The sequence below is a fragment of the Oncorhynchus clarkii genome, chromosome 20 (assembly GCF_045791955.1).
Source record: "Oncorhynchus clarkii lewisi isolate Uvic-CL-2024 chromosome 20, UVic_Ocla_1.0, whole genome shotgun sequence".
NCBI classification, from domain to species: Eukaryota; Metazoa; Chordata; class Actinopteri; order Salmoniformes; family Salmonidae; genus Oncorhynchus; species Oncorhynchus clarkii.
The window spans coordinates 10,525,364-10,552,115 of record NC_092166.1 but is presented as its reverse complement, the minus strand read 5'-3'; the positions used below and the strand labels follow the sequence as shown (position 1 = coordinate 10,552,115).

The following is a 26,752-nucleotide window of genomic DNA, read 5'->3' as shown; positions in this document are numbered from 1 at the left end:
ATTTTCACCGAAAGGTGACTAGTTTGAGTCGGAGTGAAAACATCAAAACTATGAAATAACACATATGGGATCATGTAGTAACCAAAAAAGTGTTAAACAAATCAAAATGCATTAGAGATTCTTCAAAGTAGCCACCATTTGCCTTGATGACAGCTTTGCAATCTTGGCATTCTCTCAACCAACTTCATGGGGTAGTCACCTGGAACGCATTTCAATTAACAGGTGTGCTTTTTGTGGAATTTATTTCCTTCTTAATGCATTTGAGCCAATTAGTTGTGACACGGTAGGGGTGGTATACAGAAGATAGCCCTATTTGGTAAAAGACCAAGTCCATATTATGGCAAGAACAGCTCAAATAAGCAAAGAGAAACAACAGTCCATCATTACTTTAAAACACTTTGAAAAAGTTTCTTCAAGTGCAGTCGCAAAATCCATCAAGCGCTATGATGAATCTGGCTCTCATGAGGACCACCACCGGAAAGGAAGGCCCAGAATTAACTATGCTGCAGAGGATAAGTTCATTAGAGTTACCAGCCTCAGAAATGGGCAATTAACTGCACCTCAGATTGCAGCCCAAATAAATGATTTAGAGTTCAAGTAACAGACATCTCAACATCAACTATTCAGAGGAGACTGTGAAGCAGACCTTCATGGTCTAATTGCTGCAAAGAAAACACTACTAAAAGGATACCAATAAGAAGAGACTTGCTTGATCCAAGAAACACAAGCAATGAACATTAGACTGGTGACAATCTGTCCTTTGGTCTGATAAGTCCACAAATCCCCTGTGTCTTTATGAGACGCAGAGTAGGTGAACGGATGATCGCCACATGTGTGGTTCCCATCGTGACTACCTCGAAGCTGGTTGAGAGAATGCCAAGAGTGTGCAAAGCCGTCATCAAGGCAAAGGGTGGCTACTTTGAAGAATCTCAAATATATTTGGATTTGTAACACTTTATTGGTTACTACACGATTTCACGTGTTATTTCATAGTTTTTGATGACTTCACTATTATTCTACAATGTAGAAAATAGTTCAAATAAAGAAAAACCCTTGAATGAGTAGGTGTCCAAACTTTGACTGGTATTGTACATGTTCGTGAGACAGTCACCATTGCACAGGGGGGTTATAGTAGAGTGTAGCTCAAACGGGGCCGACGCTATAGACAGAAGTTGGCAGATCAGTTGTACCAACTTCAGGCGAGTCTCCTGACACTTGAGATCATAGAGCCTCAGAGGGCTCAATAGTTTGTAGGCCAAACCGTTTGAACGCTACATACGATTTTGTGAAAACACCCATTTTTGGGATGTCTCATTGTCTGACAAACACTGCTCTAGTAGCGCTGTCACCTTTCAAGTTCAACATAGGCGGATGAGGTGGATTGTGACGCATCCACAGGAGCATGGAAATTAACCTTAGGGGGTTAATGACAGCATGACCCTCGCACCCCCCAGTCATAGACACTCTAGTCTAGGGGATGACCTCTGACCTTTCCAGTGCTCTGTAGGATGGTGGTCCTGGTCCTCCACACCCGCTCCCTGCTGACTATGTCCCTGGTCACGTCCACCTCGGCGTCCACAAAGCTCCTCTGCTTCAGTGTGATATCCTCATCCAGGTCTGTCTTGATGGTGGAGCGCTTCTTGGCCATAATCTTGGCTTTGATGGCGGCGATCTTCTCCACGGACATGGCCTCGGACAGTGACCTGGGGGCAGAGGTGATCTCCATTATCCCTTATTCCACCAGCTACGCTGACAGAACACATGAATAATTAGATGGGTGCCTACATTTGTCCTATTTTACACATGTACAAGTGTATATTATATGCATGTGTGAATCGGAAATGTGTTCGTTTTTTTGTTTGTTGCATTTCCCACTCCCCTGAGATGATAATTTAGTGGGGAGGGAAACAATATACAAAAAAACCTAATAAAAACTACGCTGCCTCGAGTAGAAATTAATGTTCGGGGTTGATTGAGAAGCGAATATAAATAATGCAGTGTTTAGTGAATACGGCAAGGTTCCTGGTTTGTATTTATGTCAGCCTGCTCTCATTGGGATACCTTAGCTTCTTAAAACCTGTGTAGCAACGGTGAATGGCTTCATGATAATGGCCCACATTTTGTAACATAGGACATTCAATGACAGTACCTTCATACCCATCCCAACGCTAGTCATAAGACTGCTCTGCTCAAGGCGACAGCAGATTATAAACATTACTAGGTACTTTCATCCATTGCTTAGGACCTATATTTTTGGTTTATTGTGTTTTGGTATTTTTTAACAAATCTATACTCTCAATTCAGCTTGATGCTGCCAGTTGCATTATGTGGTTGAACCGTAAAAATAAATAATAAAAGCGACTGGATGATGGAAGGGTGTAGGCACCTCATACCTGATCTGGTCAGTTTGCACTATGCCCTCTTTGTGGCCCTCCAGTCTAGCAGCCAGACGCTCCTTGTCCAGTCGCACTCGTTCCTCATCCTAGATAACAGAATGTGTTAGAATGGTAAAATGCTCCATATGATGAAAGATAATCATGTATTCAATTTCTGCAGGGATCATATTCTTAAAATGTATGAATTCACTGTACTGTAAATTGCTTTGGATAAAATTGTCTTTAACAGGCAAGTTATCTGGCATCTTGTTAAACAGCATACCTATAGAGAATTCCTTTAGAGCTGAGGAGAACGTTCTATAAAGAACTGAGGAGAACGTTCGATAAAGAACTGAGCTGAGGAGAACGTTCTAAAAAGAACGGAGCTGAGGAGTCTGAATGGCGCCGGTCAAAGATATTACGTACCTCAATCCTGGGTTTTTTGGCTTCAGATGACACCTCATCTGCTGCTCGTTTGACTGATGCAATAAAAGGATTAATTAGCCAACTTTATGCAATACCTTTCCAATTCCAATCTGCACAATATCTAAAATGACTCTCACCAAGCTGATTGCATGACAGGCCAAGGGTGAACAAATTAGTATATTAGGCCTTACAGCATGGACTGTTGATATATCCGTTTCAAGTGAACACATTTTCTAATATACATGGATTAAATCATTCAAATCAATGGAAGAGTTGTCATATTCAAAATGCTGAAACTACCTTGCGTTGGCCTTTGCAAACCAATCTCTATGGGGGCACTTCTGTCGATACTTGTTGAAGTAGCTGTGAAGAGAAATCAAAATGGAAATTGCTTTAGTACAATAATTTCAATGGAATCAACGCGTGTGCATTAATTTCACGGTGTTAAATCTGATTTGGTTTCAATTAATACTTACAACTTTCCCCATTGAGATAGGACAGCAAGCCCTTTCTATCAGGTCTTCTGACAACCGGAATGTTCTCTGTCTTAGGGGGTGATCAGAATACTTATGTAAATCACAATGAAATACAACACAATTTACCAAGGTCACAACAACGCTTCTGGCAATGACAATCAATAGACCACTGGCAACACTAAGACAGAACATCCATGACACATGGCAGCAGTATTCAACTAACTCTATTACAACTCTCACTTGCAGTGAGGACATTAAGTCTACTTACTGCAGCCCTTCGCACGTAGGATGGATGAGGGAGATGCACATTGTTGAGCAGGAACAAAATGGAGTCCAGGGTGTAGTACTCCTTGGGCTGACCCTCCTTTCCAGTTCTGAAAATCATTACATTCAGCTTTAGCGTTGCAAAATTCAACTAACTTTTCCAAGGTTTTCCAGAAATGTTTGTTAGAAGATTCACGGAATAAACATGAATTCGGAATCCTTCAACCAGGATTTCTGGAAAAGCAGGGAATGTTGGGAAAGTTAAAAGAATTTTGCAACACTAGTCAGCGTTGACCAGTAGTTTTGCCCATTGTCTACAGTTCTTTCAGTAAAATCCAGATGCCCTCTTGTGGAACTAATCTGGAATTTAGTCACACTGCATGCATTAATAGTGAAGGCTTAGATAAATAGTTTAAATCCTGTATTTTGTTAATTACGTTACACACAAATAGTGACCAGCTGTGACGACTATGTCACAGCTTTTCAATGACACGTCCAACTGGTCCAACTTGTCGGGTTAAAATGAGGTTGTCCAACTATTTCATGTCATACGGCCTGAACGACTGCTTGTTCTGCAAAAAACAGGAAATACTTAACTAGCTAGCTGACACAGAACATCAAAGTAATGTCTAGCTGTCAAGCTAAAAATGTAAAAACATGGTGACAGGTACGGTCACCTGAGGAAATCAATAATAGCTAACGTTAGTTGCAATACTGTAACTTAACTACCGCGGGTTTGCAAGCATGACAGCTGGCTTATGACAACGTTACCTGGGTAGTGGCTTTTACACAAAGCAATTAACGTTAGATAGTTAGCTAGCGTACTAGTTAAACCCCCCCAAACTAACAATAAAATGAAACTGTATTTGCTATCATTCGGTGCAAATAGTAGCTAGCACCTTTTAAACGCGGCAAGAAAAGTTTGGGCATCAACAACCTTATCTCGCTAACATTAACGTTAGCTATTAACGTTACTAGCTAGCCTAGCTACAACAGGCCGATTGAAGCGAGTAATTTACCAATTTATAAGCAAATTTAACATACCCCCAAATGACATAGTTAGTCTTGACATTTTTGGGCCAAGAGAACTCTCCAAAGATAACTTCGTCTCCTTTGGCGACGATTTCTTTTTTCTGGATGTTGTATTGGCGAAGAACACTCAACACGTCCGCCATCTTCACTTGTCTTCATGTAACTAGCGAGCGTGAGTGCAAGGCCCCCAGTCACCTATCAACAGAATGCAATGTGGTCTCACAGAATGCCTGATCCCAATTTCTAGTTGTATTTGTGTTCAGTGTGTCAATGGATAGGTCTATTCTGAACACAAATTGCAGTATATTTAAGTTTTTATTTGATTATAATCTCTGTTCTCCATATATAAAATGCATACATGTATCATGATTCATTCATGGCCATTATGACTCAAAACAATTTGAATTCCCTTCTATAGCCATAAAATACTTGCTTGCCTTCTCTGTAAAAGGTACATTTTGTAAAGTAAATACACACATAAAGAAATGTCCATGAAACACTTTATTAAGGTTTGTATTGACACTATGGCTAATGTAAATGGCATGCAACATGAACTGAAATCACCTTTCAGTTGAAAGAGAAAATGGATTAGTCATGGGACAGTAAGGCCTACATTTATAATTTATTCAGTTCAACTTTCTCTATCAATATGGACTGTGGCCATTCTATTTCCACAATGTGCCCCACTGTATTCTCAACTATTGCAACTGACTCCAAAGTATTATTACCTCAGAATGTATGCATTATTAGAGTCTAGAGCATTTTCAAATGTAGCATGTTTTGTTAACTACGTTCGAACCGATGTCCTCAAAGATGGGCTTCTATCTCAACTCATGGGGTTGGGACCAACTCGAGAACTGGTTCGGGCCTTTTAATAGACTGACATATTTTGTGCCATACTTTTATATTGGATCAGATGAAATCAACACAAAGTAAAAAGGTTTTTAGAAATCAGTTACCAGGTCTGAATTTGTTTTGTCTAAATTAGGGTTGATCTGAAATGACAGAAGACAGAAAATAACAATTCAATAAACCACAGTTAATACTTTCCACTTCCTCTATTTCAGCGTCAGCCATCATTCTCCCATTGAATTGACTGCTAAAAGGTAAAGCATCTTCAGTATTATCCCATTTTATTTATTCAATATTTGAAGAATAACGCATTTTAAATATCTACAGTGTTACACAAGTATGACAAAAAGGTACATTCAGTGGGATCTATTACAAAGGAAAAGTATCTAGTGAGTTTCTATGGAACATTAGTGAGTATTGTATAACTGACGTTCTATCATTAGTGCTTGTTTATCACAAACCTCCGACACTGGAATACTTTAAATGTGCGTCTAGCAGCTTCAGTCTTCACACTACTAAATGGCCTTGTTTTGACCTTCAACAACATGATACAGCAATAGAAAAAAGCCATTGGTAATGCATAAAATCAATAGATTCCAGGGTCGTGATCATTAGGTAACAAATAGAAAAGCAATTGAAACGTTAATTTTTAATTTTCCATTGTACAAGATTTTAAAACCTTAAAACCCAGGGAATAAACCAATTTTGCAGGTTTGCCAAAAACTGCCAGTGACAATGGCGTCAAATACTTCCTTGTTTTGACTTGTGACAAAGCAAAATAAACTAAATGGATTCGCATGTTACATGTTTAAGTGCACCAAGTCTATTCTATTATGAGTTTGACCTAATAAAAAAAACTAAAATATATATACTGCAATCAAACAAAATAAGTTGGTTAGTCTTCTATGTAGTGATTAGACCAATTGAAGAAGACAAAAGGGACAAGGGGAGGCAGGTTGCCTAGCGGTTAAGCACATTGGGCTAGTAACCAAAAAGTCACTGGTTTGAATCCCTGAACAGACTAAGAGAAATATCTGTTGATTTGCTCCTGTAAGTCACACAGGATAAGTGAGTTTGCTAAATGATGAAAAATGGACATATTATAAAAAGGGCTCCATGTTCACATCAAACTTGCTATAACATAGCAAAGGAGATTGGTGGCACCTTCATTGGGGTGGACAGGCGTGTAGTAATAACTGGAGTGTAAACAGTGAAATGGTATCAAACGGTGTTCCAGCCATTATTTTTGAGCCATCCTCCAGTGGTAGATGTGTACAGGGATTCCTTCTTACATAAACCCCCCTATTTATTTGGACGGTGAAGCTAAAACTTTGAATTTTGGCTCTATACTCCAGTATTTTGGATTTGAGCTCAAATGTTAGATATGAGGTGTGAGTATTTATTTTATTTATTTAACTAGGTAAGTAGTCAGTTAAGAACTAATTCTTATTTGCAAGGAGGGCCTACACCGGCCAAACTCTAACCCAGACGACGCTGGGACAATTGTGCACCGCCCTATGTGACTCCCAATCACAGCCGGTTGTGATGCAGCCTGGAATCTAACCAGGGTCTGTAGTGACAGCTCTAGCACGGAGAGGCTGTGCCACTCGGGAGCCTAAAAAGTACAGATGTCACTTTTTATTTGAGAGTATTTTCCTCTGTTTTACTGGTTAGAAATGAAAGCACATTATGCATCAGACCCCCAAGACATGCTAACCTCTCAACATGACCAATAGGGAGACCGTATAATTTTTTTGTGGTCATGATATTTATGATAAATTGAAGAAATCGTTATTGTAAATATCAACTTTAAAAAATAAAATAAAAATCCGCTCTCTGCGTCGTTTCAAGCCACATCCATTTCAAGGTATTTCCACCAATTCTCTCCATATTTTTCTTTCTCGTCTTTGCACTGTCCAGAATCTGTTCTCAGATCAGGTCCAGGGCTAGGTTACGGATGACCTCTATGGCTCCCAGGTCAAAGCCGCAGAGGTCCAGCATGCCCCTGTCCTCGGCGGGGTCAGCGATGGATAGGCCGTTGGAGGTCAACCCACACACCATAAGTTTGGAGAAGATACCCATTTTCTAGCAAAAACAAAACAAAACACAACCGAGACTCTTTTATATTCATATACTGTGCATACTGTCTATTCACACCATTATATATACACACAGTGCCTTTGGAAAGTATTCAGACCCCTTGACTTTTTCCACATTTTGATACGTTACAGCCTTATACTAAAATTGATTAAATTAAATATTTTCCTCAATCTACACGGCACTCCATAATGACAAAGCAAAAACAGATTTAGAAATGTATTACAAAAAAACAAACACTGTGTTTACATAAGTATTCAGACACTTTGTTATGAGACTCAAAATTGAGCTCAGGTGCATCCAGTTTCCATTGATCATCCTTGAGATGGACTCCAATCAAGTTGAAGAAACACATGTGGTAAATTCACACCTGCATATACAGTGCCTTGCAAAAGTATTCACCCCCTTGGCATTTTTCCTATTTTGTAATTTAAATGGATTTTTATTTGGATTTCATGTAATGGACATACACAAAATACCGGTGGATGAATTTCAAGGCATAGCATCAAAATAGCTGTGAAGACTTAATGCTGTAATCAGTGCCAGAGGTGCGTCAACAAAGTACTGAGTAAAGGGTCTGAATACTTACGTAAATATGATATTTAGAATAAATTAGCAAACATTCCTACAAACATGTTTTGCTTTGTCATTATGGGGTATTGTGTGTAGATTGAGGGCAAAAAAACAATTTTATCAATTTTAGATTACCGTAATTGCTGGACTATTAAGCGCACCTGAATATAAGCCGCACCCACTGAATTATTAAAAAATATGTATTTTGTACATAAATACGCCGCACATGTCTATAAGCCGCAGGTGCCTACCGGTACATTGAAACAAATGAACTTTACACAGCCTTTAAACGAAACACGGCTTGTAACAAAAATAAATAGGCTTTAACGAAACACGGCTTGTAACAAAAATTAAAACAGTAGCCTACCAAGAAAATCATTGGTCACTATCTTCCTCCTCCTGTGCACTGAAACCACTGAAGTCATCTCCTTCGGTGTCAGAGTTGAATAGCCTCAGAATTGCTTCATCCGATGTTGGATCGCTGCCCTCTTCAACACGCAGCAGTCCAGCCTTTCGAAACCCGTTGATGATAGTGGATTTTTTGACAATGCTCCACGCTGTCAGCAGCTCTATTTCCTTTTCCAACAGCCAGATCGATTGCCTTCAACTTGAAAGCTGCATCATATGCATTTCTCCGTGTCTTTGCCATGATGAGGGTGACAAAATGACTACCGTAATCAGAATGATGGGAAGTTTGAGCGATTTACGTCACAGTATGTGACGGTGCTCAGTTTTTTGGCGGCATGAATCTTGTGAAAGCAGGAAAAATCCATAAATTAGCCGCGTCATTGTATAAACCGCGAGGTTCAACGCGTGGGAAAAAAGTAGCGGCTTATAGTCCGGAAATTACGGTAAGGCTGTGACTTAACAAAATGTGGAAAAAGTCAAGGCGTCTGAATACTTCCGAATGCACTGAACCAATCAAACATTTGGACACACCTACTCATTCAAGGGTTTTTCTATATTTTTACTATTTTCGACACTGTCTAATAATATTGAACATCAAAACTATGAAATAACAAACATGGAATCGTGTAGTAACAAAAAAAAAAAAGTGTTAAACAAATCTAAACATATTGTAGATTCTTCAAAGTAGCCACTTTGACTTGATGACTTGCACACTCTTAACTAGCTTCATGAGGTCGCCACCTGGAATGCATTTAACAGGTGTGCAAGGTTAAAAGTTCATTTGTGGAATTTCTATCCTTCTTAACGCATTTGAGCCAATCAGCTGTGTTGTGACAAGGTAGGGTTGGTATACAGAAGATAGAACCTACTTGGCAAAAGAACAAGTCCTTATTATGGCAAGAACAGCTCAAATAAACTAAGATAAATGAAGGTCCATCATTACTTTAAGACATGAAGGTCAGTCAAAATGGAACATTTCAAGAACTTTGAAAGTTTCTTCAAGTGCAGTCGCAAAAACAATCAAGCGCTATGATGAAACTGGCTCTCATGAGGACCACCACAGGAAAGGAAGACCCAGAGTTACATCTGCTGCAAAGGATAAGTTCATTAGAATTTGCAGCCCAAATAAATGCTTCAGCGTTCAAGTAACAGACACATCTCAACTTCAACTGTTCAGAGGAAACTGCGTGAATCAGGCCTTCATGGTCAAATTGCAGCAAAGAAACCACTACTAAAGGACACCAATAAAAAGAAGAGACTTGCCTGGGCCAAGAAACACGAGCAATGGACATTAGATCGGTGAAAATCTGTCCTTTCGTCTGACAAGTCCAAAATTGCGATTTTTGGTTCCAACTGCAGTGTCTTTCTGAGATGCAGAGCAGGTGAACGCATGATCTCCGCATGTGTGGTTCCCACCGTGAAGCATGGAAGTGGTGGTATGATGGTGCTTTGCTGGTGACACGGTCTGATTTATTTAGAATTCAAGGCACACTTAACCAGCATGGCTACCACAGCATTCTGCAGCGATATGCCATCCCATCTGGTTTGCACTTAGTGGGACTATAATTTGTTTTTCAACAGGACAATGACGCAAAACACAACTCCAGGCTGTGTAAGAGCTATCGCACCAGAAGGAGAGTGATGGAGCGCGGCATCAGATGACCTGGCCTCCACAATCACCCGACCTCAACCCAATTGAGATGATTTGGGATGAGTTGGACTGCAGAGTGAAGGAAAAGTAGCCAACAAGTGCTCAGCATACGTGGGAACTCCTTCAAGACTGCTAGATTAGCATTCCAGGTGAAGCTGGTTGAGCGAATGCCAAGAGTGTGAAAAAGCTGTTAACAAGGCAAAGGGTGGCTACTTTGAAGAATCTAAAATATACTTAGATTTGTTTAACACTTTTTTGTTTATTTCATAGTTTGTCTTCACTATTTTTCTACAATGTAGAAAATAGTAAAAATAAAAACCCTTGAATGAGTAGGTGTCCAAACTTTTGATATATAGGTGTCCAAACTTATTTATATTCCAGACTCTGACTAGGCTTGGGCAATATACCATTCATTTTATTTTTTATTTCACCTTTTTTTAACCAGGTAGCCTAGTTGAGAACAAGTTCTCATTTACAAATGCAACCTGGCCAAGATAAAAACAAAGCAGTTCAACACACAACAACACAGAGTTACACATGGAATAAACAAACATAGTCAATAATACAATAGGAAAAGTCTATATACAGTGTGTGCAAATGAGGTATGATAAGGGAGGTAAGGCAATAAATAGGCCATGGTGGCGAAGTAATTACAATATAGCAATTAAACACTGGAATGGTAGATGTGCAGAAGATGAATGTGCAAGTAGAGTTACTGGGGTGCAAAGGAGCAAGATAAATAAATAAATATAGTATGGGGATGAGGTAGTTGGATGGGCTATGTACAGGTGCAGTGATCTGTGAGCTGCTCTGGCAGCTGGTGCTTAAAGCTAGTGAGAGAGATATGAGTCTCCAGCTTAAGTGATTTTTGCAGTTCGTTCCAGTCATTGGCAGCAGAGAACTGGAAGGAAAGGCGGCCAAAGGAAGAATTAGCTTTGGGGCTGACCAGTGAGATATACCTGCTGCTACGGGTGGGTGCTGCTATGGTGACCAGTGAGCTGAGATAAGGCGGGGCTTTACCTAGCAGAGACTTGTAGATGACTTGGAGCCAGTGGGTTTGGCGGCGAGTGTGAAGCATGGGCCAGCCAACGAGAGCGTACAGGTTGCAGTGGTGGGTAGTATATGGGGCTTTGGTGACAAAACAAATAACACTGTGATAGACTGCTTCCAATTTGCTGAGTAGTGTTGGAGGCTATGACATCGCCGAAGCCGATTCTAGATTTCATTTTGGATTGGAGATGCTTAATGTGAGTCTGGAAGGAGAGTTTACAGTCTAACCAGACACCTAGGTATTTGTAGTTGTCCACACATTCTAAGTCAGAACCGTCCAGAATAGTGATGCTGGACGGGCGGGCAGGTGCGGGCAGCGATCGGTTGAAGAGCATGCATTTAGTTTTACTTGCATTTAAGAGCAGTTGGAGGTCACGGAAGGAGAGTTGTATGGCATTGAAGCTTGTCTGGAGGTTAGTTAACACAGTGTCCAAAGAAGGGCCAGAGGTATACAGAATAGTGTTGTCTACGTAGAGGTGGATCAGAGAAGCACCAGCAGCAAGAGCAACATCATTTATGTATACAGAAAAGAGAGTCGGCCCGAGAATTGAACCCTGTGGCACCCCCATAGAGACTGCCAGAGGTCCGGACAACAGGCCCTCCAATTTGACACACTGAACTCTGTCTGAGAAGTACTTGGTGAACCAGGCGAGGCAGTCATTTGAGAAACCAAGGCTGTTGAGTCTGCCGATAAGAATGTGGTGATTGACAGAGTCGAAGCCCTTGGCCAGGTCGATGAATACGGCTGCACAGTAATGTCTCATATCGATGGCGGTTATGATATCGTTTAGGACCTTGAGAGTGGCTGAGGTGCACCCATGACCAGCTCGGAAACCAGAATGCATAGCGGAGAAGGTACGGTGGGATTCGAAATGGTCTGTAATCTGTTTGTTAAATTTGCTTTCGAAGGCCTTAGAAAGGCAGGGTAGGATAGATATAGGTCTGTAGCAGTTTGGGTCTAGAGTCTCTCCCCCTTTGAAGAGGGGGATGACCGCGGCAGCTTTTCAATCTTTGGGAATCTCAGACGATACAAAAGATAGGTTGAACAGGCTACTTAATTTGACATGATTAAGAACGATCAGAGCATACAATATTTGCGGATGTGTCATGCCATGTTCGCCACTACAGTGTTGTAGTTCCACGTAACGACATACAATATAATGATGTAATAATGAGTCTGTATATCTATGCAACCAAACAAATAAGGAGTTAAGAGGGGAGGGACAGTGGTACACTACAGAAGTGTCTTACATGTCTGTACATCCTCAGACACTCCGTTGGATTGGCCTCGCCATGCCAGCAGGCACTGTTGGTGAATATGATGAACATGTCCACAGTGATCCTCTTCTCCGAGGCCCACAGGATGGGGAGAGCGCAGTCTGTATAACCACTGGGGATCTGTGAACAGGTGGTTGACACAGGGGGTCAGCTATGAACACGACACACAGTCATTAAAATTTTACAACCTCATATTTTATCTGAGAAATTGATCATGTTCAGTAGGGCCCAGCGTAACAAAACGGAAATTAGCTTTTCATATTGCCTTTCAGTGAACTTTTAGAACTTTGGCAAGAGAATTAATTATTTTCCAAGTAAGCTTTCTGTTAAAAAAAAGTTTATCATTCAGAGGTGCTTCTTGTTTCCATACCTTGACCAGCTCGGTTGCTACTTGTCGAAGAGACATGCCTTCAGTGATGGTGCAAGGAACTATAGCTCCTTCAGAGTAGGCCATAACCTGTGTCTCTGCCTCCGTCCGCGCAAAAACCTGTAACGTAGATACAACCAACTTAGAACACAATGCTGAAATAGTCCCTCTCTAAGATGCCAGGAATTATTATCATTCAAATGTAAAAATGACAAGTCCTCATTACAAAGCACGCATGCAATGCCTGTGCTCTCTTGAGATGGGGGGGGGGAATGTGGCCGGAATCCATAGAACGTGTCAACAGACCCTTTTCCTTGACTACACCTTTCCTCCAGAGACCCGTCTTCCAATTGTTAGAGACACCGCTTTGAAACACAGCTGCAAACTACTACCATTTAGCCTTGTGTAGGAGTACCCGCTCATAGTGTGTTGACTCACCATGGTCATGGCTGCAGCCGCTACAGCTGTGCTGACGGAGGTCCCCTTAACGATGCTGCTCAGTGATGTGCTAATGTCCACCGCCACCACAAAGCGCTTCCCCGCCGGCTCCACGTTCTCAGGAAAGGAACACAAGTGAAGCAAAGTGGCAGGTTGATTAACGCTTAACAGTAACCCGGTCCAGTAACCCGAAAAAAGGTTGCTGGTTCAATCCAGAGCCGGCTAGGTGAAAAATCTGTCAATGTGCCCTTGAGCAAGGCACTTAACCCTAATTACTTCTGTAAGTCGCTCTGGATAAGAGCATCTGCTAAATGACTCAAATGTAATGAAAAAAACAAAACATGCAACAGTAAACATGTCGTCCCTCAAGAATGATGCATCCCAATTAAGATATTGTGTGTCACTAACACGTTTCAGTTAATTACTATAGCTCCCACCTTGGGCCAATCAGTGTCATTTTGAAAAACACGGATCTCTATGGCACTACGCATCGTTCACCCAAGTTTCGTAAAAATTGGGCCAGTGCCGTCAGATATCGTGAGCGACAAACATATCCATTTCATTGTGGGGGACAATTAACGTTTCGCATTTGTGAACACGACTCAGAACAGTGGGATGCTCTGTGAGTAGTGCTGTTACGGTGACCGCTTTACAGCCACACCGGCAGTGATGAGTAACGACCGCAGTCAAATTCCATGTGACCATTTAGTCACGGTAACTAAGGTTCTCCAAGCTCTGATGCTGTTAATGGTCATTAGTAGCCGACTCAGCACTCTATTGTCCCTCTAATCACTGTGACATCAATGCAAAAGTGATCGAAAATCAAACACTTCATGAGACCCCATAGCCCCATAGGCAATTGCGTGAGAAAACAGTTGATGGCCTCTATTAAAAAGAGGAGGATCCCATCAGCTTTCTATAGGCTAGGCCTACTATATTTATTTCTCAACTTTCCTAACACTAAACACATCGCTTCGCTTTACAACAAGAGTATAGCATACCTGGCTGGCATTGAAAATTAACCACGGGAAAAGCGTCCACCGTTTGCAAATTAAGTACATAGATGACACATTTTCCCCCCCCCCAGCATCTGTTACCGAGACAGGTGCATGATAACGGTCACTTCTAAAACGAAACAATTTTCACACAGAGTGCATTCGAAAGTAGTCAGACCCCTTGACTTTTTCATATTTTGTTACGTTACGGCCTTATTCTAATATTGATTAAATTGTTTACCCTCCTTAAAACTACACACAATACCCCATAATGACAAAGCAAATGTTTATTTTTTTTTCTGCAAATATATAAATGTACATACAGTTGAAGTCGAACGTTTACATACACCTTAGCCAAAGACATTTAAACTCAGTTTTTCACAATTCCTGACATTTAATCAGAGTAAAAAGTCCCTGTCTTAGGTCAGTTAGGATCACCACTTTATTTTAAGAATGTGAAATGTCAGAATAATAGTAGGGAGAATGATTTATTTCAGCTTTCATTTCTTTCATCACATTCCCAGTGGGTCAGAGTTTTACATATACTCAATTAGTATTTGGTAGAATTGCCTTTAAATTGTTTAACTTGGGTCAAACATTTTGGGTAGCCTTCCACAAGCTTCCCACAATAAGTTGGGTGAATTTTGGCCCATTCCTCCTGACAGAGCTGGTGTAACTGAGTCATGTTTGTGGGCCTCCTTGCTCTCACACGCTTTTTCAGTTCTGCCCACAAATATTCTATGGGATTGAGGTCAGGGCTTTGTGATGGCCACTCCAATACCTTGACTTTGTTGTGCTTAAGCCATTTTGCCACAACTTTGGAAGTATGCTTGGGGTCATTATCCATTTGGAAGACCCATTTGCGACCAAGCTTTAACTTCCTGACTGATGTGTTGAGATGTTGCTTCAATATATCCACATAATTCTCCTCCCTCATGATGCCATCTATTTTGTGAAGTGCATGATGCTGCCACCCCCGTGCTTCACGGTTAGGATGGTGTTCTTCGGCTTGCAAGCCTCCCCCTTTTTCCTCCAAACATAAAGATGGTCATTATGGCCAAACAGTTCCATTTCTGTTTCATCAGAACAGAGGACATTTCTCCAAAAAGTACTATCTTTGTCCCCATGTGCAGTTGCATGCCATAGTTTGGCTTTTTTAATGGCGGTTTTGGAGCAGTGGCTTCTTCCTTGCTGAGCAGCCTTTCAGGTCATGTCGAAATAGGATTCGTTTTACTGTGGATTTTAGATGCTTTTGTACCCGTTTCCTCCAGCATCTTCACACGGTCCTTTGCTGTTGTTCTGAGCTCAAATTCGAGTCTCATAGCAAAGGGTCTGAATGCTTATGTAAATAAGGTATTGTTTTTTTATTTGTAATACATTTGCAAAAATTTCTAAAAACCTGTTCTCGCTTTGTCATTATAGGGTATTGTGTGTAGATTGAGGAATTGTTTTGAAATAAATATTTGAATAAGGCTGTAATGAAACAAAATGTGGAAAAAGTCAAGGTGTCACGCAGCTGGGAATTATTATTATATTCCCACACAAGGGGGATGCCGCTGGGAATTATTATTATATTCCCACACAAGGGGGATGCAGCTGGGAATTATTATTATATTCCCACACAAGGGGGATGCAGCTGGGAATTATTATTATATTCCCACACAAGGGGGATGCAGCTGGGAATTATTATTATATTCCCACACAAGGGGGATGCCGCTGGGAATTATTATTATATTCCCACACAAGGGGGATGCAGCTGGGAATTATTATTATATTCCCACACAAGGGGGATGCAGCTGGGAATTATTATTATATTCCCACACAAGGGGGATGCAGCTGGGAATTATTATTATATTCCCACACAAGGGGGATGCCGCTGGGAATTATTATTATATTCCCACACAAGGGGGATGCAGCTGGGAATTATTATTATATTCCCACACAAGGGGGATGCAGCTGGGAATTATTATTATATTCCCACACAAGGGGGATGCCACTGGGAATTATTATTATATTCCCACACAAGGGGGATGCAGCTGGGAATTATTATTATATTCCCACACAAGGGGGATGCAGCTGGGAATTATTATTATATTCCCACACAAGGGGTATGCAGCTGGGAATTATTATTATATTCCCACACAAGGGGGATGCAGCTGGGAATTATTATTATATTCCCACACAAGGGGGATGCAGCTGGGAATTATTATTATATTCCCACACAAGGGGGATGCCGCTGGGAATTATTATTATATTCCCACACAAGGGGGATGCCGCTGGGAAATTCCAGGCACTATAAAGTCCTTGTCAAATTGTGAAAGAGAGACTGATGAAGTGTTATGCTACATATGTTTATGTTAATTAACAATTGCTTGACAATGACTGGCTGACAACATTTCATGACCGCCCATAGCCCTCCCTATCTGTGAGTATCTGTATATGCGACGCTCGACTTACTGTGAAACATTTGTAGAAAGCAGAGTCCAGCGCTTTTATGATGTCAACGTTTGGTTCCCATTTCACTTTCCCCCGGTTGCCTTGGCCCCTTTTGTAGTTTTCCGAGGCTGTCAAGACGCTGAAAGGGTGGAGTTTTGCCTAAGACAACAATAAAACAGTTAGATATATCCCTGGGAAAGCAGTATGTGAATGAATTCCAGTTGTCAGAAGGTGAGAGGTAGGTAGGTACACCTCACCTTCTTTAAAGCCGCCTCACTCTGGATCCTCTCGCACACCTCTGCCACGTCTGAGCTTCCTGGTTCCAGGACTTGGTCTGCGGTCATCTTACCCAGGGTCCTTAGCATTGACTCCATGGGCATCTCCTTTAACAATGCCTTCCATACCTGCAGTGGAGAAAAGGCATCATACATGACCAAAAAACAACCTACTAAAGTAATAAGGTTGTCTTAAGACCCTACACATGAAAAAGTGATAATTCCATTATGATAATTATATGGTGCTAATATTTCCCATTAATATGGCATTGAGACATAGAGCTGGATGTAAAAAAAAAACGCTAGGAGTGTGGCTTAGAGTAGGCTAGTGGTCTAAGAGTAGGCTAGTGGTCTAAGAGTAGGCTAGTGGTCTAAGAGTAGGCTAGTGGGCTTAGAGTAGGCCTGTGGGCTTAGAGTAGGCTAGTGGTCTAAGAGTAGGCTAGTGGTCTAAGAGTAGGCTAGTGGTCTAAGAGTAGGCTAGTGGGCTTAGAGTAGGCTAGTGGTCTAAGAGTAGGCTAGTGGGCTTAGAGTAGGCTAGTGGTCTAAGAGTAGGCTAGTGGGCTTAGAGTAGGCTAGTGGTCTTAGAGTAGGCTAGTGGGCTTAGAGTAGGCTAGTGGTCTAAGAGTAGGCTAGTGGTCTAAGAGTAGGCTAGTGTTCTAAGCCGCAGGTCCCAGCCTACATATACTCCCGCGCAATGGATTTGAATCTGTCACACTGCTATATTTCAGCACACTCTCTCCTCTATCTATCCTATCTATCACAGTTAATAAACCAAAAATGTGAGGAGTGGGACTACACTCTTTAAAATAAAAAGCTAGCAGTGGCGAGGACATCTCAACATCTGACCAACTTTAATTTGAGCGAAGCACACCTTTAAAAGAGTTGGTTAAAAACACAAGTTGGTCGCTGCTCACCACTTTGGACCTCAGGTGGTCTGTCAGAAGTTGTTCCCGCTCCAGACTATGCTCCTCTATTAGATGGCTGACCTCCATCTCATCTGCACTGTGTTTGACCTTCTCAACCGCTTCCAGGTATGAGAGGACTTTGATCACCTCCTCCGAGTTCTCCTTGTCGGCGTACGCCCCCTGGACCTCCTTCCATCCTTTCATAACGTATTTACTGATCAACACGATCGCTGCAAGCACAGCAGAGTTGTCAGAGCATAATTCAGACAGAAGAAAAAAAGCATTCAACCACGTCTCCTGATACCACCAATCACTTCTTACTTTAAAGGCTTTACTGAGATACTATTTTATTACTGATTTCATCCATGAGGATAACCCTTTTATTAAAAAAATGTCATCAACACACAAAAAAAAAACATTCTCCGTAGTCTAAATCTTGCACCATGTCCCTTGTATATTCATAATAGCGTTTGAGAGTGTGTACATTGTAAACCTCTTGCAGCTCACCTTCATTAGCAGGCTTGGCATGGGAGAGTCTGAGTAGATCCTGATGCGACCAGCCCTCTCTTGTTTTATACTTGGTCACCGCCAGAGCCAGACCCATGGCGTCCTGTTTGTTGTACCAATCCGACACCGCTTTCCTCAGGGCCCGTCCCCATATCCCGCACCGCATCCTCTCTTTCACCTCCTTCTTGTATTGGATGAAGGTGAAGAGGTGCTCGGGGGCCCGGCACACGTCACTCAGGGCTCGGAACGCCCCCTGTCTGGTATTCAGGTCCAAATGTTGGGAGCACACAGCTAAGGCGAACAGGGAAGGGTTGGCCCTGACTGGCCTGCCCTCCAGAGCTAGCCTTTTGACCTCCTCCACCACCTCGCAACCCCTGCCCTCCTGTAGCAGGGAGAGCAGAGCCAGGGCACTCTCCATGCCCAGCCGGTGCTCCTTGGTGTCATAGATGGCCATTTCTGAGCCGTAGCAGATGAAGCGGCGGAGCCTGGTCATGTCTGTTACCTCCCATGGGTGCTCACCGTCGCCAACTGAGTTTTGGCCGTGGTCGTTGGCATCCTGTCCCGATGGCTCCATGTGATAGCTCCTCTAAACTGTCAGATGAATGGACAGGTAGAGACACAGATGTTTCAGCTGAAAGTAACACACTTTTTTTGATTGAACAATTGCACTGGTTTGCTAGGGTGATCAGCAAACCAAGGTGAAGTTGATTTTATATTCACACAGACATTCGCCAAAGCCATTTAAAAATCAATAACTAATTCACCATTTGTCACAGAATCATCAACCTAGATATGATTTATTCTATAAATGTCTAGCATACTTTTACAACCTATTGTTTTGCGGACAAATTCCAGTTTTGATTTGATAGAAATAATTAAATGTGAAATATTGCATTTAAAGATGATTAAATCAGTGATTGTCACAGAACAAAAGTTAAAATATGCATTTATTTGCAAGAAATGTTCATTTCAAGTGCAATTTGTTCTATATGAAGTTACACAATGTTTACATAAAGTTGTACATTTACAATCTTCAATTGTATGCCAAATCAATGTTGCATTTTTAGTGCAACAGTTCCACATTTTAAAGTAGTTACAAGGCACAACAGTCATTTATTTACATGTCTCTAATTTAACAGCAAATAGGCCCCTTCCAATCATTTCCTATTTTGGCTTTGTTAAAGTCCTCCTTTGTCATCCCCAGACAAGCTGAATGGTACCATCTCCTGGGGTAATAGATTCAACTGTTCAACACTTACAGCCAAATGTTTAATAAACTCCAAATGGACTTATAAACTTGGAACAGTCTTATCTCCTTCCCCAGTTTCATCAACAGTTTTAAATTCACTGTGTTCCAGATGCATAGGGGGTTGTACCTAGTATTCTCAGAACACATTCTGGAAATTCTATAGATACAGTGGTCATTTTATTAGGTACAACCCCCTATGCATCTGGAACACAGCGAATTTAAAACTGTTGATGAAACTGGGGAAGGAGATAAGACTGTTCCAAGTTTATAAGTCCATTTGGAGTTTATTACAGTCAGTACAAGAAAACCAGTTTTGAAACTTTTGAGTTACAAAAGACCATCAGACTGTGCTGTCATTTTGCACATTCTAAAGTTCAACCAAACAGTAACAGAATACCTGAATACTTATCTGCAAGCTTGTGTCTAGTGTCTAGCAAGCCAAGACCACGGGACTTTATTTATTATTTATTTTCGTGAATCTGGTGGTGAACCTAATAAAGTGGCAACTAATCGTCGATATCACAAACAACTCCTTTTGAGCAGTGTCTGTCTGTTATACGTTTCATCAATGGGTATAATGGTCAATCTGATCCCCGAGGACCTCATAGGCTCACTTGGATGTATAGAGTTGGAGGTAAAGAAAAAAAATATGAAACTAGGACATTTAAAAACACTGGCAGAATTCTTTCATCCACATCCATGCACATGCAATATGTATTTTAAAGTATAAATACCACTGTCTTTCTGGACGTATTAAAAGGTTTGCAAACAGTTCTTTCTGCAAGGAATGTGAGTTGAAAGGGATATGGTAATACTTATGTAGGTGACGTAGTTTCTCCACTGGTATAATGGGTATAATGTGGGGTAGTTGCATACCTCCCTGCTGAATTATGTAGAGCTGATTTGAGTCAGTTGATATTTTTTTGTTAAAAACCACATATTCACGTAAGCTTTGTGATAGCAGTTTGAGAGAGAAAGAGACCAAATAGCCTGTTGAAGTACTAGGTTTTAATGGTTCGTGCCAGTAGATTGCAGAGGGGTTCACATACAGTTCTGAGGCAAATCATAACGTAAACATTTAGCCTAAAAACAAAACATGTACCGTCCACTTCTTACACTAGCGTTTTATATTGTTATCCACCCTCTGGTATATACATACACTACAGTTCAAAAGTTTGGGGTCACTTAGAAATGTCCATGTTTTTTTAAGAAAAGCACATCGTTGTCCATTAAAATAACATCAATGATCATTCATCAATGACTATTGTAGCTGGAAACGACTGATTTTTAATGGAATATCTACATAGGCGTACAGAGGCCCATTATCAACAACCATCCCTTGTGTTCCAATGGCACGTTGTGTTAGCTAATCCAAGTGGATCATTTTAAAAGGCTAATTGATCATTAAGAAAACTATTTTGCAATTATGTTAGCACAGCTGAAAACTGTTGTCCTGATTAAAGAAGCAATAAAACTGGCCTTCTTTAAACTTGTTGAGTATCTGGAGCATCAGCATTGGTGGGTTCGATTACAGGCTCAAAATAGCCAGAAACAAAGACCTTTCTTCTGAAACTCGTCAGTCTATTCTTGTTCTGAGAAATGAAGGCTATTGCATGCGAGAAATTGCCAAAAAACGGAAGATCTCGTACAACGCTGTGTACTACTCCCTTCACAGAACAGTGCAAACTGGCTCTAACCAGAATAGAAAGAGGAATGGGAGGCCCCGGAGCACAACTGAGCAAGAGGACAAGTACATTAGATTGTCTTCAACTGGCAGCTTCAATAAATAGTGCCCGCAAAACACCAGTCTCAACATCAACAGTGAATGGACGACTCCGGGATGCTGGCCTTCTAGGCAGAGTTGCAAAGAATAAGCCATATCTCTGTCCAGTGTCTGTTCTTTGCCCATCTTAATATTTTATTTTTTATTGGCCAGTCTGAGAAATGGCTTTTTCTTTGCAACTCTGCGTAGAAGGCCAGCATCCCGGAATCACTTCTTCACTGTTGAAAACAAGGACATTTCTAAGTGACCCCAAACTTTTGAACAGTAGTGGTGTTTGTTATGGTTCACTCTTAGTTTTCCTTATCTCCACTGTGGAATGCCCATGTTGATCCTCTTGGTTGTCTTGGTCCTCTTGATCCATCCACCTGTCTTCTTTGTTAGTCAGGCCTGACTCCTTCATCCCGTCCTTTTTCCTGTAATCTAATTTAATATGACTGAAGATGCAGAATGTTATACCAGGCCCCTTCTAATAGGGTAGAAGACTCGTTAGAACTTTGACCACAAATCAAAAACTGATTTTTTTTTACTCAAAACAAAAGGTTGTAAAAGTATGCTAGACATTTATAGAATAAATCATATCTAGGTTGATGATTCGGTGACAAATGGTGAATTAGTTATTGATAAAAAAAAATAAAAATGGCTTTTGGCGAATGTCTGTTGCACGCCATTGTTTGTTGTTACTACGCAAAAGCCTATTAGCTGACTTAGTGTAGACCTTGTATGGCTAGCCAGCTAATAACAGTCATACCGCTGTGAAACTAGCTACTGTAGACAACAACCAAATGCTATGCACGGCAGCTGCTTAATTTGGTTATGTCAGCTTATGTTGGCTAACACGTTAGTCAGTTACTACACTGTAGCCAGCCAGCTAACAATTATCACACAAACTAGCTGGCTGGCCACATTCCTAATAGATAACTACAAGCATCCAAGGGGCATGACAACGATTTAAATTATCATTACAAAACAAAAAAACATAAAAGCACTGCCGATCCAACTCGAGTCCCAGTCAGAGCGGTTCTGGATTAGTTTTGCTACTCTTCTTGTAACGCTGGTCCAGACGCTGGCCAGCAGATCCGACAACACTTTCATGTTTATATTATTAAATCACGGCAGACACCGCGCAAATTATGGCTTCGGGAAACGTACCTCAAACCAGGGGTGAGAAATGAGTTGTACTCCCCAGTTGTACCATTACTGTTAAACCAATAGGTTTAAAATAAATTCCCGTATTTTTTTTAACTTCTAGTTTTAACAGTGGAGATAACGGGACAATTCGGAGTACAACACATTTCTCATCCCTGGATGGAGGTAGTTTCCGAGCCGAGACACCGGCTCCGCGGGTCTTAACGAGCAACAGTCTGGAGGAAAACAAAATGCTCAATAACGTTTACCGGTATTTCTGGGGAAACGACAAAAAAAAGTTGTCAGCACTCCAGTAACATAGCTAGTGACTTTGGTGAGTAACGAAAAGAAAAATGTATGCCAGTCACTAAACAAAATTGGGGAAAATAGAAAGAGCAAACCGCACGTAACAACATTGACCAGAGTTAGTGATGTGGCTGCGATGATAGCTAGCTGTAGTTAGCCACACTGTTTGCACAGTATTATCTGGCCTAGCGATACGGACACATTTAGAATATTTTTTTTTCCGGTTTCTATTTTGAAGACAAAAACATCACATAGATTAGTTATTCCACTTACCACACACCCTGTGACTAGTTAATAACGTAGCTAATAGTTGATTTTCAGGTCGTATGGGCGTCACTGGGGGAACCCTACAGACCGATGAATAGTACCGTTCTCCTAGCATCAGGATGTTATGCAGGCAGCAAGGATCCCTTTTTGGGTGCGTTCGTAAATTCACTCTGGATATCTAATCCGAATTTAGAGTGCTGTCGTCTGAGTGTGACAGGGTGCCGAATAACTGATGAATTTCTGAACGCGCAACACCCGTTGAATATGATCGGTGTCAGTAAACGTCGGCAAAAAAAAAAACTATTCAATTGTTGCCAGCTGCACAGTTATAGTCACCAACACTCTATATAACAAGAACACAGCCTAAACAGGGCTGCTAGTGCGAGAACAATGGTCAGAGTGAGGTGTTCTCTCATTTATGTCTGGAAGTAGCTGGCAAGGTAGCCAACTTTAACCAGTTAACTTGGGTGCTTGACTGCCGTTGTGAGGTCAGAACGCTCGGACAAACCCTCCTCCTCGGCCAGAGCGTCCAGTGTGTGCTCTGAATTTATGAACGGACAATGAATGTACACACTCTGGCACGCCAGTGTGAATTTACGAACACACGCTTTATTTTCTCCTTCAAAATAAGAGTCCTTCTGCAAAGACACGCTAAAGTTTTGGAAAATCGATTTTTTTTCCCCACAGCATTGTAATACATGGATAATTTGACATATATTTATATAAATACTTTTAATAAAATACAAATATATGCTGTTGGAATTACTCAATTTGACAAACTTAAATGCGAGCAGCATCCCACTCTGCATCCCACTGCTGGCTTGCTTCTGAAATCTAAGCAGCGTTGGCCCTGGATGGAAGACCAGATGCTGCTTGAAGTAGTGTTGGAGGGCCAGTAGGAGGCACCCTTTGCTCTAGTCTAAAAAAATATCACAATGCCCCAGGGCATTAATTGGGAACATTGCCCTGTATAGGGTGCCGTCTTTCGGATGAGAAGTTAAATGGGTGTCCTGACTCTCTGTGGTCACTAAAAAAACCCATGGCATTTATCGTAAAAGTAGGGTTGTCAACCCTGGTGTCCTTGCTAAATTCCTAATCTGGCCTTCGTACCATCATGGCCACCTAATCATCCCCAGTTTACAATTGGCTCATTCATCCCCCTCCTCTCCCCTGTAACTATTCCCCAGATCGTTGCTGTAAATGAGAAGGTGTTCTCAGTCAACTTACCTGGTAAAATAAGGGTAAAATAAATAAATGGGTCTCGTGCTGAGCAACGGGTTGAATACAGAATACTGATGACTCCTTACTCCACACACACTATTCACTGCAATGCAAGACACTGCACATTAATGACATATTGGCTTATAGAGAAACTAACTATATTTGGTTAGTAGAGACCCTACTGAGTATTTCCCAGCCCACTTTAGCTGCGACAGGTAGAAAGGTTTTCGCTCTACAAGCCAATATGTTTCCTTCTTACAATCTATTGTATTGCATTGGGGGCTATGGAGGGGGTGAAGAACAAAGTACTGCTGGGTATGTACGACACAGTCCCCCTCCACAACTACACATATAAGGTTAGTAGAGACCCTACTGAGTATTTCCCACCCCACTTTAGCTGAGACAGGTAGAAATGTTCTCTTTACAGGCCAATATTCTTAACATATCAGTGTCAAACATTATATTTTTTCATTACTGATCTAAAAAAAAATGTTTTTAGAACCATATATTTGTTTTCATAAATTACTGTTCTGTATTTTGTTGTTGGCACCATAAAAGTGGCAATTGATTACACATGAATATTATATGAATGAGTTAGGCAATGTTTTGAAATGCAGGCTTTTATTTTTGAAGGTTTTATCATTACCATACTAATTGACGTCGTTGTCTGTGCTGCTGGCAGAATACGATTTATTCAAGGCTAGTCTCGGACTACTATTCTGCTAGCGGCACTAACGATGACGTCACCCTTTTTATGTAATGAGAAACCTTCAAAATAAAAGTCCAGATTTCAAGACATTGCAGAGTGAAGACCTTGTTCAAAAGAAATTAAATGGTAATCAATGTCGATTTTAATAGGCTCATAAGCAAATGTAATAATTAATTTATAAAAAATAAAATAAGATGAACATTATTTTGCTTGCTTCAAGGCAAGCAACACTGAGGCATGCACGAGAGCATCAGCTGTTCCGGATGACTGTGTGATCACGCTCTCCGTAGCCGACGTGAGTAAGACCTTTAAACAGGTCAACATACACAAGGCTATGGGGCCAGACGGATTACCAGGACGTGTGCTCCGGGCATGTGCTTACCAACTGGCAGGTGTCTTCACTGACATTTTCAACATGTCCCTGATTGAGTCTGTAATACCAACATGTTTCAAGCAGACCAACATAGTTCCTGTGCCCAAGAACACAAAGGCAACCTGCCTAAATGACTACAGACCCATAGCACTCATGTCCGTAGCCATTAAGTGCTTTGAAAGGTTGGTAATGGCTCACATCAACACCATTGTCCCAGAAACCCTAGACCCCGCCCAAACAGATCCACAGATGATGCAATCTCTATTGCACTCCACACTTTAACACCTGGACAAAAGGAACACTTATGTGAGAATGCTATTCATTGACTACAGCTCAGCGTTCAACACCATAATACCCTCAAAGCTCATCACTAAGCTAAGGGTCCTGGGACTAAACACCTCCCTCTGCAACTGGATCCTGGACTTCCTGATGGGCCGCCCCCAGGTGGTGAGGGTAGGTAGCAACACATCTGCCACGCTGATCCTCAACACTGGAGCTCCCTAGGGGTGCGTGCTCAGTCCCCTCCTGTACTCCCTGTTCACCCGCTACTGCATGGCCAGGCACGACTCCAACACCATCATTAAGTTTGCCGATGACACAACAGTGGTAGGCCTGAACACCGACAACAATGAGACAGCCTATAGGGAGGAGGTCAGAGACCTGACCGTGTGATGCATGGACAACAACCTCTCCCTCAACGTGATCAAAGACAAAGGAGATTATTGTGGACTACAGGAAAAGGAGGACCGAGCACGCCATGAGGTCGAAGGAATTGTCCGTAGAGCTCTGAGACAGGATAGTGTCGAGGCCAGATCTGGGGAAGGGTACTCAAAAATGTCTGCAACGTTGAAGGTCCCCAAGAACACAGTGGCCTCCATCATCCTTAAATGGAAGAAGTTTGGAACCACCAAGACTATTCCTAGAGCTGGCCGCCCGGCCAAACTGAACAATCGAGGGAGAAGATCCTCGGTCAGGGAGGTGATCAAGAACCTGATTGTCACTCTGACAGAGCTCCAGAGTTCCTCTGTGGAGATGGGAGAACCTTCCAGAAGGACAACCATCTCTGCAGCCCTCCACCAATCAATTCTTTATGGTACAATGGACTGTCGGAAGCCACTCCTCAGTAAAAGGCACATGACAGTCCGCTCCTAAAGGACTCTCAGACCATGAGAAAGAAGAATCTCTAGCCTGAAGAAACCAAGAATGAACTCTTTGGCCTGAATGCCAAGGAGGCAACCTGGCACAATCCCTACAATGAAGAATGGTGGTGGCAGCATCATAACCTTTGCGCAGTCAGTCTATGGTTTTAGCCGT

General features: G+C 41.6%; 3 protein-coding genes across 3 annotated transcripts in view; 1 reads left to right on the top strand and 2 right to left on the bottom strand.

The window, feature by feature from the left end:
- LOC139375860 (parafibromin) overlaps positions 1 to 4,753 on the bottom strand; it is a 36,425-nt gene extending 31,672 nt beyond the window's left edge. Inside the window, exons 1-7 of the mRNA XM_071117792.1 lie at positions 4,586 to 4,753; positions 3,546 to 3,651; positions 3,278 to 3,347; positions 3,102 to 3,164; positions 2,802 to 2,854; positions 2,394 to 2,482; positions 1,490 to 1,703 (exon numbers count right to left, since the gene is read on the bottom strand). Of these exons, the coding sequence (XP_070973893.1) occupies positions 1,490 to 1,703; positions 2,394 to 2,482; positions 2,802 to 2,854; positions 3,102 to 3,164; positions 3,278 to 3,347; positions 3,546 to 3,651; positions 4,586 to 4,716 (726 nt within the window). The 5' untranslated portion in view covers positions 4,717 to 4,753. The remainder of the gene's footprint in view (positions 1 to 1,489; positions 1,704 to 2,393; positions 2,483 to 2,801; positions 2,855 to 3,101; positions 3,165 to 3,277; positions 3,348 to 3,545; positions 3,652 to 4,585) is intronic.
- The window catches only part of LOC139375861 (beta-1,3-galactosyltransferase 2-like), a 67,339-nt gene that overhangs the window by 33,936 nt on the left and 6,651 nt on the right, over positions 1 to 26,752 (top strand). Inside the window, exon 2 of the transcript XR_011627851.1 lies at positions 5,641 to 5,679. The gene's annotated coding sequence lies outside the window, so the exon portion shown is untranslated. The remainder of the gene's footprint in view (positions 1 to 5,640; positions 5,680 to 26,752) is intronic.
- LOC139375859 (Ro60, Y RNA binding protein) lies at positions 5,060 to 23,278 on the bottom strand. The gene is made up of 9 exons (XM_071117791.1): positions 23,142 to 23,278; positions 18,406 to 18,996; positions 17,908 to 18,128; positions 16,976 to 17,122; positions 16,740 to 16,877; positions 13,288 to 13,404; positions 12,853 to 12,969; positions 12,456 to 12,602; positions 5,060 to 7,510 (listed from the first exon to the last, which is right to left on the bottom strand). Exons 2-9 carry the CDS (start codon positions 18,977 to 18,979, stop codon positions 7,355 to 7,357), a joined length of 1,617 nt encoding a protein of 538 aa, XP_070973892.1. The 5' UTR covers positions 18,980 to 18,996; positions 23,142 to 23,278; the 3' UTR covers positions 5,060 to 7,354.